Source organism: Pinus tabuliformis, chromosome 5_2, assembly GCF_031772625.1.
Source record: "Pinus tabuliformis cultivar Carrire ecotype Pingquan chromosome 5_2, CPIR1, whole genome shotgun sequence".
NCBI lineage: Eukaryota > Viridiplantae > Streptophyta > Pinopsida > Pinales > Pinaceae > Pinus > Pinus tabuliformis.
This window is the reverse complement of record NC_142306.1, coordinates 154,991,879-155,006,636: the sequence shown is the minus strand read 5'-3', so window position 1 is coordinate 155,006,636 and position 14,758 is coordinate 154,991,879. Positions and strand designations below refer to the sequence as shown.

The 14,758-nt window shown below is 40.5% G+C and overlaps 1 protein-coding gene across 1 annotated transcript; it reads right to left on the bottom strand.

The window, feature by feature from the left end:
- Positions 1 to 13,213: 13,213 nt before the first annotated feature.
- Positions 13,214 to 14,111, bottom strand: LOC149157985 (histone H4-like). Its single transcript, XM_089437690.1, has one exon. It carries the CDS (start codon positions 13,978 to 13,980, stop codon positions 13,669 to 13,671), a length of 312 nt encoding a protein of 103 aa, XP_089293816.1. The 5' UTR covers positions 13,981 to 14,111; the 3' UTR covers positions 13,214 to 13,668.
- Between the last annotated feature and the right edge of the window lie 647 nt (positions 14,112 to 14,758).

Below are 14,758 nucleotides of genomic sequence, written 5' to 3'. Positions count from 1 at the left end.
GTTTCCTTGCTTTCATGATGAACAAAATAATATGTACTAAGATTCACTATGGTAATGATTCCCTAATCCTTATGTTAATCCTCCCTTTGTCTAATACTATCACATTTTTTATTATTTCAAATATTATTTGTTGTTAGCAAGCGGTAAGGCTCTTTTACTCATCATGAAAGTCATTGTATTATAACAGTCTTTTCATTATACAATCCCCCACAAGAAATTACACAAATAACACTATCACCTCAAGTATTTGGCATATCAAGTGTCAATGATGTTCCAACACTTCTTATTTTCATTAAAGAGGACTAAAGGACTTGGTCACAAGAAAATACATCATTTTCATAAATATAGTGGCATCCAAATGTTTACTTTCTCATCACAATTCACCTTGGAACCTAAAAACAAAAACTACAACCAAAAAAAAAACATACAAGAATATTTTAGTTTTCTAAGTTGATTCTCACCTAGAGGCACGTTTATTTTGGTTGTGGTAGCCTATTAACTATCTAAATTTATTTATAAACCCAAGTATTTTCATCGAGATAGCTTCTATCTTATATTGATTTCTTTTCAAGTTGGTTTAGGCATGTTTCTAGGCCTAATTAAGTGCAAAGGGCATATTGTTCACCTTTCCTTTCTTGTTTTCTACAAAATCCATCTAGTAAGAAATCAATTATTATAAGTTTTATTGATATCTTTGACATATTTTCCCCAGACCCATGCCTCAAAATTTTACTTGATTAGTTGATTTAGTCTCGATTAACCTCGAAAACATGTACTCAATTTTTGGGTGTGTAAGAGGCACAATAGCTTGTTTTTCACTCTCTTTACTTCATTGGTCCAAAATCAATGAGTGAGTCCCTTCCTGTGTAAATTTCCATAAACATTTAGCCTTTCCATCCCTCTAGAAAGTCAAGGGAGGACAATACCCTGCCAGGTGATCCTAAGAGAGCTTGTGTACAATTCGCTCAAATCTCTTTCTTCTACCTTTCATCACATTGGAAACAGGACCATCCAAATTGCTAGTGTCTACCTTGTGTCTAGCTACCAAAGAGGTGAATAACTAGCACATGCACCAAATAGGTAGGATCTTCCACACCTAACAGATATTGTTTATAAAAAAATGCCTTGATGTATGATTTATGGATTATTATGTTGCATTTGATCCCTTAGTTGAAATATTATTTTAATTTTTTTAATAGAAACGGTTGAATTTTATTTACAAGAAGAGGTTGGGCATGCCAAATAACCTCGAATACAGTTAATTGAGAGAATTCTGGTTCTATAGAGTCTTTATATTCTGGCTTTTGTATCAGAGAATAGTTGTTTCTTTTACGCATTTGGCATGGTTAAGAGATCCTTGCTATGCTTTTGGCGTCTTAGAGTCTTGTCTTACATTTCCTCTTTCTTTTGTTGCTTTGGTACTTTCCTGGGTTAAGCTAATTCCAGAATAAACTTTAGTCCACGATCCAATTTATACAAAACCCACATATATTAAATTGTATTAATATATAACCTGTCCCCACCTCCGATATACCAAGGCTCTCATCCGTACCCGACCCCACTTCAAGGTTAAAACCCAGCCAAGTTTAGCTTGTGATTATTGTCAGATCTTCCTCCGTCTAGATCTGACGCTTATCACGTCCCTCTCTATCTGGCCATTAACACCTCAGGAGCGCGCGATATCGCCATTTTGTCCTACCACGCATCAGCCACTAAGTGGCATCGCGTCCATTTCGTAGAAAACTGCCCAGTAGCCAAGAGCGGTGTGATGAAAACCGCTTACCACTCCTAGCGTAGTTAACACCCCTCCTTTTGCAATGCGTGTTGACCGTCAGATCAACCCCACCCAGATCCGACGCTTGTCGCGTCCCTCGTTGTCCGATCCTTAACCTGATCCCACCTCCGTACCTGACCCCACAACAAGGATAATACCCCGCCATGTACAACGTGCAATAACCGTCAGATCTTCCCCCGCCCAGATCCGACGCTTATCGCGTCCCTCGTTGTTCAACCCTTAACACCACAGGAGCGCGCGATATGGGCGGTTTTGACCAGCCACGTGTCGGGCCCTAAGGTACATCGCATCCGATTCATGAAATACTGCCCAGCAGCCAGAAGCGATGCGATGTAAACCGCTTACCACTCCCCGCAACTTTAACACCCCACCTTTTCCAGCGCGCGATGACCGTCGAATCATCCCCCGCCCAGATCCTACGCATCGCTTCCTTCAAAACCATCCTCTGATTGAATACAGTTCTATGCCTTGTTAAACCCAAAAGCTGGTGGCCCATGTGAAAACCTATAGCCTGTCGAGGAGTGGCCCACTCTTTCTCGACAGTGAAAGTCTGTCTGTGCCAGCCTTTGTTCTGCAGAATTCTGTCCTTGATCAGCTCTCCTTGTCTATTAAGGAATTGGGTGCCTTTCAGGTTCTTCATCATTCTTTACCAGCATACCTTGAGCTAGAAGACATCCTTTGTTAGCCATTATATCAGCTTCCTTGTTCAGAGCTCGCAAGACATGGTAGAATGAGCAGGATGTGAAGTTTTGAGCCATCTTTCTTATTCTTTCAAGGGTCTTGTTTAGAGCAGAGCTATTGAGTTGGTCGCCCGTGTTAAGGATTTTAATCAGGATTTCAGAATCCTCGAAGATTTGAAGGTTTTCCCCTCTGTTCCTCTGAGCCAGCTGACACGCTTTGAGCAGTCCGAGGATCTCGGCCTAGTTGTTGGTGCTCTGACCTAGGCCCCAACTGAAGTTGTATTGTTTTTGTCCATCTGTGGAGTAAATCGTTCCTCCTGCCCCTGATATCCCTGGGTTTCCTTTGGAGGCTCCGTCGAAGAATACCGTGACTTTGCCCTGATTTTTCCACCATTTTTTAAACTCCGCCTTAGAGATCCGGAGATGCCACTCTAGATTATGTCTAGACAAGGAGGAATTCTTCTTGATGTTGGCCCGTCTCAGGGATTCACCTAGCCAGCTGAGCTCTTCAGGGAGAAGGGAGTTGTCTGGCTTATGAGGTCTATTTTCAAAAGTTTCCAGCAGCAAAGCTTTGGCCTTGGCAGCCACTGTGTTGGTGGATTGAAGTCTGTTGTTGAAGATGGCTTCATTCCTAGCCAACCAGATTCCCCAACAGATATATTTTGGTATTGCATTCCAGATTTTAGTCCATGTTGAGTTGTTATTCAAAGAGTGAGGATAGCGTTCTTTCCAAGTTGCGAAAAGACTAACAATTGAAGACTGCTGAGGGATTTGGGCGTTGAGCCCCATAATTGCTTGCAACCAGATCTCTTGAGAAAAGGGGCAGTCTATGAATAGGTGATCGTTAGTTTCTTGATCCTTGCAACAGAGAGGGCATCTGTGTGGACCCATGGTTCCTCTTTTCTCTAAGTTGTCCCCAGTGAAGATCCTTTTGTGCATGAGAATCCAGCAGAAGAAGTTGATTTTTGGGAGACAAAATGGGTCCCAAACAAGCTGCCAAAGACTTGTAGTATGGATCTGATGTTGTTGATCTTGTAGGGCTGCAAAACCCAGCCGAGCTGAGTAAGCTCCGGACTTCCCCCAGCCCCACTTGTCCCTCGAATGGAGATGCACAGGAGCCAGACCAGTGAGTTTAGCTAATAATTGATGGAGTTGAGGGAGCATCCAATCAAGGGGGCGATGGAGGGCCCAGTTACTCCAGTTCCCTGCTAAATCCCATGTGCATATGTCAGCAAGTTTGTGGATACCTTTTTGGATGAGCCAGTTACGCAAATCTGTTATTTCCAGAGCAAGATTTAGGGGATGGAGTCCCATGATCTTGTCATCCCACAATCTAATTCTTTTCCCATTTCTTGGAATTCTGTAGAGCTGTTCTTTGAAGAATTTCCAGCCTTGGTTGCACAACTTCCACAGCGTGGTTCCTTTGTGGGAAGCTCCTTCTTCCATATTCTTTATTGAGAGTCTGTGCAGATATTTTTTAATTAGAACTTGACTTACAGGGTTTCTTTGGTTTGAGAAGATTTTCTAGAGGATCTTCCCTCCCATCGCCAAATTGGCCAACACAGGATCTCTTACCTGAAGTCCACCTTCAAATATTGGCCTTTTCACTATGTCCCAGCTTACTATATGGAATTTGTTTTGGTTCCCCTTTCCTCCTTGCCATAGAAAATTTCGAATCAACTTTGCTAACTGTTCGGTGATCATTTTTGGAGCCAAAAGGAAAGAAGCCTGGTAGATAGGAAGGGATGAGAGAACTGACATGACCAAAGTGAGCTTCCCGGCTAAGGTAAGCCACTGCCCGCCCCAAGCAGTCATTTTAGCCTTAATTTTGCTGATAATTTCCATCCAATGAGGGGCCTTAGTGGAACCCAAGGTTAAAGGTAGGCCAAGATACTTGAATTTTTCCCAATAGGCATATCTAGTGAAGCCCAGGGCTTGAGCAATCCTGAGTATAGATTGTTGGTCTACCCACCGAGTCGTACACTGCACTTTTCCTCTTGTCGACCATAGCTTCGAAGACTCTGCAGAAGCTTTGGATTACTCCACTGAAGGCTCTTGCTATTTAAATGGAGGCTCCTCCCATAAGGATAGAGTCATCGGCGAACAAGGCACCATTGATTAGGTTTGTTCCGGGTATCGCCCTAATGCCAGGAAGAGTCTCGTTGAGCTTCTCATCTGTGAGCTTTCGGCTTAGAGAGTCTACCATCAGAATATACAGGAAGGGGGACAAAGGGAAGCTTTGAAGTAGTTTGTTGGCCTACCATTTACTAGAGGGGCTATGCAAGGTTATCCAATGCATGCTTTAATCATTTTTACAAATTCAGAGCTAAAACCAAATGCAAAAAGAACTTGGAGGAGGAAAGAGTGTCTTACTCTATCGGAGGCATTCGCCATGTCCAGTTTAATGAGCATACCTTTCTCTTTGCGTTGATGGTTGGAATGGATGATTTCTTGCACCATTATTACATTGTCTAAGATATGCCTACCTTTGACAAACCCTCCTTGATTGGGAGAGATGAGTTTGTCCAGTAGAGGCTTTATTCTATTAGCAAGTAACTTGGTGAGTATTTTGTAGGACGCATTGCAAAGCGAGATTGGTCTGAATCTGTCGAATGTCTCCGGGTTGGCTTCTTTGGGAATTAGGGCTAGGAAGGTGGAGTTTGTGCTTCCTCCCACTTTGGCTTTTCGTAGGAATCCTTTGATCATTCGGTACAAATCAGCCTTGATGATGTCCCAACAGAGTCTATAGAAGTGTATTGAGAATCCATCAGGTCCTGGGGCTTTGTCTGGTTCCATCTTCCATATGACATTGCTAATTTCTTCTTCAGTGAATGGCTTCAGGAGGGTTGCATTGTCCTCCTCATTAACCATCCTTGGAACGTGCTTGAGGAAGTCGTGAGCTTCCTCATCATCCTCCGCACCTTCTTCTTTGAACAGTTGCTTAAAATGAGAGGTTGTCACCTCTTTTATCAGAGTTGTGCCTTTAAGAACAGTCCCTTCTGGCGAGGTGATCTCGGCAATGTGGTTTTTGGAGAGGCGGGTTCGAATTTGCTTGTGGAAGAAGGTTGTATTTTTGTCTCCAGACGCAAGCCAGAGATTGCGTGACTTGAGCCTCAAATATTCTTCCTCTTCTCTAAATGTTCAGAGGGTGCTGATTTGGTGTTCTTGCTCACTATGAATTTCTGCTCTGGTTATGTCTTGAGTCTCCAGGCCCATTTGGAGATCCAGCAGCTGCTTTGTGCTCTGTTTTTGTTGGGTAGTGGGAGAGACTGTGGGATTTTTTATCCATTGCTTTAGGGTTGTTTTGGTGGCTTTTATCTTTTGCTCCCAAACATAGCTGGGTGATCCAAGAACATGGATGGACCATGCCTTATTCACTGTATCCAAAAACCCTTCCCTGTTTTCCCATAGAGGGCAGAACCGAAAGGGGATTGGTCCCAGGTTTTCTTCTTCTTCCAACAAAAGGAGGATGGGTTTATGGTCTGAGTTCCACTTTGGCAGAATTTTTGTGGAGATGATCATCTTCTCGGAGAGGAAGGAACTCTGAAGAAGGAATCTATCCAGCCTGGCTGAGATATGCTCCTCCCCTATTCTGTTATTAGTCCATGTGTATAGTCCTTTTTTTGGCTTGAAATCCATTAAATCCCATTGTTGAATCAAGTTTTCCACTAAGGGAAGGAAGCAGTGCCTGTTGTTGGTTCCTCCTTTTTTTTCCTTTGGGTCTAGGATTAGATTGAAGTCTCTGGCAATAATTATATTATTGAGGGAGTATGCTTCCAAAAAATCAGTTAGAGTTTGCCAACATTGTTCCTTTTCTGCATAAAGGACAGGTACATAGAGATTAAAGAGAGCAATGTTTATCTTACTTGATAGGTGTTGGAGTTCGGTGTAAATCCAGTGTTGTGTCTGAAAGGAGCTCTCAAGCAGGAATTTGTCAGACTCCCAGAGAGTGGCTAACCCGCCGCATGTACCTCTAGCACTTACCGCTTTTCCAGCTTTTGTTTTCCATTTTTCTTTGCTAAGTTCCAGAAGGGCTTCGCCTTCTATTTTAGTCTCTTGGAGCATGAGGATCTCGGGAAGTTCTGATTTTAATAGGCTCTTGACTGCTTCAGCTTTTGATGGGTTACCCAGTCCTCTGCAATTCCAAGAGACTAATCGCATTATTTACTGGTAGGGGTTTGGGCAGCACCTCCCTTGGGAGGCCTGGTTCTAGTATTTCTATCGATAGACATCTCTATAGTGGCCTGAATGCCTTGCATTTTTTGTCCCTCTACTTCTTCCCTAGCTTCTCTGTGAGATTTCCTCCCCACTCTTTTGAAGGGCCTCTCAGATGTTTCATCTTCCGAGGATCCCGATATCTCAACGGTCTTCTTTCTTGTCATATCTACATAGGTTGGGGAGCTAGAGGCACCTTTTGGGATGCGATTTGGGTTGATTCCTCTTGCCTTTTGTTTTCTTCCATGTTATTTGCCTATTGTTCATCCTCTTTATCTGCTGGGTCTTAGAGTTTTTCTGGTGTGCTGAGTATATCAAAGGGGTTTGTTGATATGTCTGCTATTGGAGGGACTGAGCTTCCTTCTACTTGGGTTTCGGGAGGAGCAACCCTCCTAGTGGATACGGCTTTCCCTTTATTCCTGTTGCTCTGCTTAGTTGGCCCTGATTTCTGAACCTGAGTCCATTGATCTCCTTTCTCCTTCTCAGCTCCATCCTCTGATTTCTTTTTGCAATGCTTGGAAAAATGCCCATAGCCATGGCAGTGCCAACATTTAAATGGGAGTTTCTCGTAGTCTAGGACTTTTATGTGAGTCCAGTTATCCACCATGAGTTCAATGGCTTCAAGGAGACCTTCCTCCAGGTCTACTTCTACACAAATTCTCGCACAGGAGTACTGGTCTCTTCTTTCTGCTCGATCAATGTATTTGCCTAGCTTGTTGCCTATGGTTTCTAAGGATTTAGGGTTCCAGCAGTGCAGAGGTAGGTGGGGCAATCACATCCAGACCAGAACGGCCGAGAGCACATCCTGAGTCGGGTCGAAGTCTGGAGTCCATTGATTCAGATAGAGACCCTGAGGCCCCATGAATATGAGGTTCATGTCTTCTGCTGCTTCAAATACGAATACAAAGAATCCTTTGCCAACGAAATGGCTTTTTATTCCTTCTTTGACCAATGAACGCCAGTTCCTTTGTACCCAGGCTTCTACCGCTTTAGGCGAGGGCCATAAGCCTGCGAACTAGCCAATAAGCCCTCGTTCTGCTAGGTTTAATACCGCTTTGCGGGGTTCTTCAGTCGGTAGAGCAACTGTGGGGATGGATTCCATTTTTTTTACAAACTTCTGTTGGTTTTCAGTTGTTGGCCATTTATTGCATGCTGCAACCAGATTCCGGAATGCAGCTAGCTCAGGTGGCAAGGGAGTTTCCTTTTCGTGGCCCCCTCCTGGGGCCATGGCTCTGGAGCTTCACGCAGACTCGTGGATGGATGTATCTCTTTACGCACTCCCCGAGCTTCCTCCTATCGGCCTTGGACACTGCACCAGGCTCCCGCTATCTGGTTCCTCTCGCACAGGCTGCCAGAGCATAGAAAAAATGGATCGTCGTATATTTTAACTAGTGACTAAAATAGTCATTTTCGAAACAGAAAAACTTTGAAATATTATTAATGTTCATTATCAATGTTTATATTTGAAATGTAAACTTAACTTGAAATGTCTAGGGAATTGATCAACAAGGAATTGTTGTTAAGAATAGAATAAATTATATTGACGATGCTAGTTGATTAGAGGTTAATCCAGAACAACTAAATTGCTTGATAATGAAGTTTTGAGATATGTAGACATTTGTTTAGCTTGTTGTTGTGGAATGATAATTGAAGGCTAGTGTTGAAGATTAGCATGCAAAGGGACAAAGGAGTGTCAAATGACATTTACATGGTAATGATAAATGATACCAATAAGTAATGTTGAGAAGGTAGCAATTTGATGATTCTTGTATTTTGATATATATATTTAACAAGGACTATTTACTAATCAATAGAGATTGATTTTCTAATGTGTTGGTGATTAGTCAACTAACCAACTAAGACTACTTTTCCTTGATGTCTACTTGACTAATTGATTGGGACTATTGAGTGATTGTTGGGCCAAATTTTGATTGTAGCTCTTTTATTGTTCTAATTTTGTTTGCATATGCTCTTGTTTGTAAGCATAGTTCACAAATCATTTCCCTAATTTCATAATAGATTGGGTGGAGAATCTTATTGAAAGTGATAGCTTTCTTGCTTATTTTCAATGTTAATATTTCTAGGGCAAGAAAGCTAAAATAATTTTTGCTCAACAGACAACTACTTCCAATGATTAGTTACCATTAATTCTACATAACATTCATTAAACATCATTAAGCAATTATACAGAAGAAAATATCAACCAATAAACATGAAAGAGCAGTGGAAAATAACCATGAGACAATGAGACGAAAGACACAAAAATTAGGCCTGAGGCCAGGGAAAAACCCACAAGGGGAAAACCCAAAAATCTTTCCTTATGAGAGAGAGAGTTCAAAATTCATCAATACATTCAAAAAACCAAAACATAATTGTTGACCAGAAACGAGTGCCAAGTCTTCCTGAAATTTATGGCCTCCTCCTCCTTCCTCCTTCGCTAGAACAGAGACAAAACCATATATGATTGATTTGCCAAATGAGGAGAGTTTCTTCAATATAAAGTCTTCTCAAGGGGAAGAATAAGTGCCTCCAAGGGGCTCAGTCGACATGAGCAATTTAGGGGGCATAATTTTAATTAGAATTTTTCTATTTCTTCACATGATAAAAATACCAACCATGGCTACTATATTTCCAACACTCCCTCTTAGCCAAGGAGGTACTTTTCATTATCTCTCAAGATCAATCTCCCCGACCAATCCATAGGTCTCTCGGCCACAACCTAAGGGAGAGATCATTAGTCTCGTCATAAGGAAAGATACATAGCATCCAACACATCCCAAAAGCCACAACCTTATGGCATCCAAGTCAATGCCCTACTAACCAATGGGATCAATCAATGAGGCCAAACCAAGCATATGCACAGGGTACATCTCCTCGACCACAAACAAGCTCTCTTGGTCCATGACCTAAGGGAGGAATCCCTTTCTCAATCCCCGACTATATAGTCTCACAATACAACCTAAAGGAGAGAACTTGAGATCAATCTCCCCGACCAATCCATAGGTCTCACAACAACTACCTAAGGGAGAGATCACAAACTCAATGTCCCTGAACAAATTGGTCTCACAATCATCATGACCTAAGGGATCATTATATGCCTCGGAACTAGTCTCCCAACCAAATTTACTAGTCTCTCAATCAACCAACCTAAGGGAATGACAATCTTCCTGACCAATCCATTGGTCTCACAGCCGCAGGTTAAGGAAGATTCATGATGTTATATAACCAATATTCCCTCTCCAAGAGGAATTCTCAACCATTCCAAGCTTCTCACAGAATCAAACATCAACAACCTACTCAATCGCTGAAAAGTATTCCATGGTCAAATCCAACAGAAGATCAAATAGATTAGTAAATAGCTTCCAAAGCCAAATTGCTTCACAAATCAAATTCAATCGTGCTAAATGCAGCAAGAACATTAATGTAAGTCATATCAAAACAACATCCAGAAGTGCTATTTCTTTCTTTAATACATCCAATCCAAATAGAGTCAACAATTCCATGCATCAAGTGGATCAATGAGTCAATCAAAAAATAAACCAAGTCAACAACAAAGCCTTGGAGCTTTTTCATCAATTTTCCTCAAGCAAGTGTCCATGGACTCACAATCCATTATGCCACAACCTCATCAAGGGTTTCACCAGTCTCGTGCCATACTTTCAAACTTACAATTCTTCAATCAGCTCCCTCTTACACTAAAGAGGTCCTTAGCTCTTGTTAGAAACATAGCAAAATAGGCTCATCATCAACAAATTTGGATCATCATCATTCTTCGAGACATCAAGCCAACTTCATCTTGGAGGTCATAACTGACTTATTTTCGTCATAGATCAAAACATGCTTCAATTGGGTTGATCTTGTCTTCTCCCTCTGAGTACAAAGCTCATCCAATCACGAGTCTTCTTGTCATATTGTTCTTCCATCCATTTTCAATGGATGCCACACCTTGGAAGTCATTATTATCTACCTGCAATCCTCACTAAGCGCCCATGCAAGAACAAATACAACCAAGCAAGATATACAAAAACAAAAGACTCATAACGGAACAACAATAGAAATAATCAAAGTACTTGTATCTTGAGAATGTGTCAGCTCCTTCTTGATCTTAGCCTTCTCAAAGTCAATCAACCTCATCCACATTAACCTCATTCACATCATCAAGGAGTTAACCTTGTCCACATCATCATCAAGGATTCCACATCATCAAAGAGTCCATATCATCATCAAAGAATCTATATCACCATCAAGGAGTTGACCAGTCCACATCATTAATAATGATTTAAAAATAAAGGAAATGTAAGATACTTATCTTTTGAGAACATGTCAACTCCCTCTTTATCTTTAGCCTTCTTGCATCCAACCTACAAATTGACCTTGTCATCAAGATGTCAAATCTTCTAAGAGCTAGGATTTCTTCTTTCTTTTAAGCGGAAGAAATCAATCCATAAGCCCAAGGCTTTGTTCTCCAACCCTTTTTGTCTAGATAAGGTTCACAATTATTTGGCTAGGGTTTAAACTCCAATCCCTAAAGAGCTTTTAGGTTTAAACTAAGGTTTACAAAACCTAACACTTATCTTCACCAACCAATCTTAAGGTTTTGAGTAACATTCGTCCTTGCATTCTCTTTTAACTTCATCATTTTCAACATCAGCAATCCAAAGGTTTCACAAACCCTAGAGCTTTCTTGTTCAAACCCTTACTAGGGTTTTATGGATTCAAATCATTTCAATCTTCCAAAACCTGGGATTTATAATCTCAACAAATTTCAAATCCTACAACAATAATTTGATTAGACTTCAAGTTTTGAAGAGGAGGCTTTACCTTTTTATCATACCCTATCATTATTGCATTTGATTCCAATGTCTAGAGCTACATGCATGCAATGATCTTCGGATCAAGAAATTAATTTATGTAACAGCAGCATTGGTTAATGTAATGAATTCCAACATCCAAGTCTAGGGCTTACACTCCAAGATTCATGCCAACAATTTAGTTATATAGGACTTTATCAAGAGAGACATTGGACTTCAAGGCTTTAAGAGAAACGAGTAACATCTATAGATCTAGCAGACCTTTTGCTCAAAACTTGAAATTCCAAAGCAGTGATAATCCTTTCACTCGCAGGGTTGCAACTTGTTCACCTTTTAATGAGATATTGAGCCATCCATCTTTGTTTGCAAAGGAGCATGGCTCTCAAAAAGATTTTCCCAAGTGACATGGTATAGAGTCCTTGGACTTACGAGAGTAAGCTTCAAATCAACTAGGTCAACCCTTTTTGCAGTGAATCGCCCTTTCTATGTATAGAACAGGGCTTATCAACCAAACGACCATCAACTCATAATTGAAGTCTTCCTGAAGTTCATCCTCTGACTCTCCCGGTCAGAGTTTCGCATTCACCAATAGAGATATGTCAAACTTGCAATGTGGGTTGGAAAAAACATTTACACCCAAATGAGGCGCCTTCTTCCAACAAGATAACTCCTTCCAGCAAACTCCATTATAAAGGTGCTTCACTCAGTCTAGGAACTTCGGATATAGTTCAGACAATAAACTTCAGATCTTACCTTGGACTAATATACAGGCTTTGAACCCCTTCCATTACACAGGCCTCAAACTTGTCACTATTCCAAGCTTGATCTTAATTCAAACTTGTTTTTCCTGTGTGAGCTTGGACAGAAAGCACCTTAGTTCAGATCAAGGTTCCCATCATACAAAATTCGCATTGTCTTTGGATACACAGAGGTAGCTCGGATTACTACACAGGTGCTCGGATCTGTGTAGTAATCGGATCATATTGAACTTGAATCATGCTTGTCACCGCATCATTTAATTACAGAACTAAAACCTCAGAACCTAGTATCTTGTAGCTTGGAAAATATAGAACTCCGATCAGATTCAGATCATAATTGTCATATCAAAAAATCGGATGACAGAGCTCGGATCATGGTCCCTTCCTAGAGGGAACTCAGCTTCATAATTCACACAGTTCCTCGAGCTTCGCATCATACCTTATGGCCTTTGGCCTCCAACTTCATAATTATGGAATCTTTGAATGTATGTACACTAACATAAAGAATCAACATTAAAGTTACTAAAGAATATTTTATAAGTTTTTTAAGGTGAATGAGAAGGTAAAGTGTTACACAATTATTGCATGGTTACATTTTCACCATTGATTTTGGTTAGGGAGGGGCCACGCTATAAAGTTAGGTATATTAAGATGAAAGTGCATAAAATAAATAAAATCAAAGTACTACATTTAGATATAAAACTCGCCTGGGTTATTTATATTTTTTTAGAAACATTTATATTTGCATATTATTAAAATTATGGGTTTTCATTCAACAATTTGGCACCGTATATAGATTATGAAGAGGTTTGAAATTGCATGTAAAGATGAATCCACTGTGGCTACCCATGAATCACAAGTTAAGCTTCTTTGGATAATGGATCTGGTAACCATGCAAAGGTGTAAAAGCTTAGCTACCCATGAATCACAAGTCAAGCTTCTTTGGATAATGGATCCGGCAACCATGCAAAGGTGTAAAAGCTTCTTTGGTAATGGATCCAGTAAGCATGTAAAGATGAATCCACTGTGGTTACCCATGAATCACAAGCTAAGCTTCTTCGGATAATGGATCCAGTAACCATGCGAAGATGAATTCACTGTAGTTAGCCATGAACCTTACAGTCAAAAACAAAACAGAACCCAACACATTTAAATTCTATGACTCAAAATTAGTACTAGCCCCTCAAATTCTAGAAACAAATTAACAAAAGCTCCACAAATTGCAATTAGCTATTGCCTGCATGAACGGTAACAGCATTCTTCAAACCCTGACACAACAAAACCTATTCAAAAACCAGAAAAGACTAAAATAAAACCCTAAAAAGGCAAATCATTTCCAGAAGAAGATGGGTGGTGTCGAAAGACACCGTGGGGTTATGAAAATGGCGAAATTTAAACAGTAGAACTCCTCAACCGCCGAAGCCATAGAGGGTCCTGCCTTGCCTCTTCAGCGAATAGACTACATCCATAGCAGTTACTGTCTTTCTGCGAGCGTGCTCAGTATAAGTGACAGCATCCCTAATCACATTCTCCAAGAATATCTTGAGGACACCTCTGGTCTCTTCATAAATCAGACCACTGATGCGCTTAACGCCTCCCCTTCTGGCGAGACGCCTGATGGCAGGCTTGGTAATACCCTGAATGTTGTCTCTCAGTACCTTCCTGTGCCTCTTGGCACCACCTTTCCCCAAACCCTTTCCTCCCTTTCCTCGGCCTGACATTTTTACTATTCGCTGGACTTCACTTTTCTTCTTTGCTCACTTCCCACTCTGCCTGTAACTCTGAGGACCCCTCTGTTAAAAAGGCTGAGGTACCCTTGCTTATGCTTCTCCATGAGGATTTGAATTTCAAATTTGGCGGCACACAATCTCGACCGTTCGATTGCCCATCATAACCGACGGTGCACACTCACTAGGCGACGCGGATCAAGGATTGTTATCTTCGCGATCCTCGTCGTACACACATTTAAGAGTGCTCTTCTTAGGTTTAGTTGGACGGTAGCAAAAAAAATTATTCGTGTTATATAGTTTTTGTTTTGCTTTAGAGACTTTTAATAGGGAAATCAATTTTTTTTAGGTTTAAATTTTTTTTAGTGTAAAATTTGGAAAAAATATATATATATTTTTAGAGGTTTGATCCTAAGATCTAAAGTTAAAATGGATTTAGAATGGCTTAATTATTACTTATAATTATTTATTTATTTATTTTTAATTTAATTTTTTTTTGTGTAATTTAAGTGAGTCAAAATGTTTTAATTAATAATTTTATTTATTTTTATTTTTATGTAACAAGAGATGGGTTTTGAGCATGTGGTATTGATGAGTCATGGTATTGTAACAAAGTCTATTTGCCAGTGAATAATATCTATGGTAAAATGTGGTGAATATCCATGGATAAAAATCTTGTCATATTTAGAAAGAAAAAAATTATTTAGAAATATAGCTTATGGGATAGATTGCTTCTTCATATGCTTGATGTATTCGGCCATTTTTTATTGTA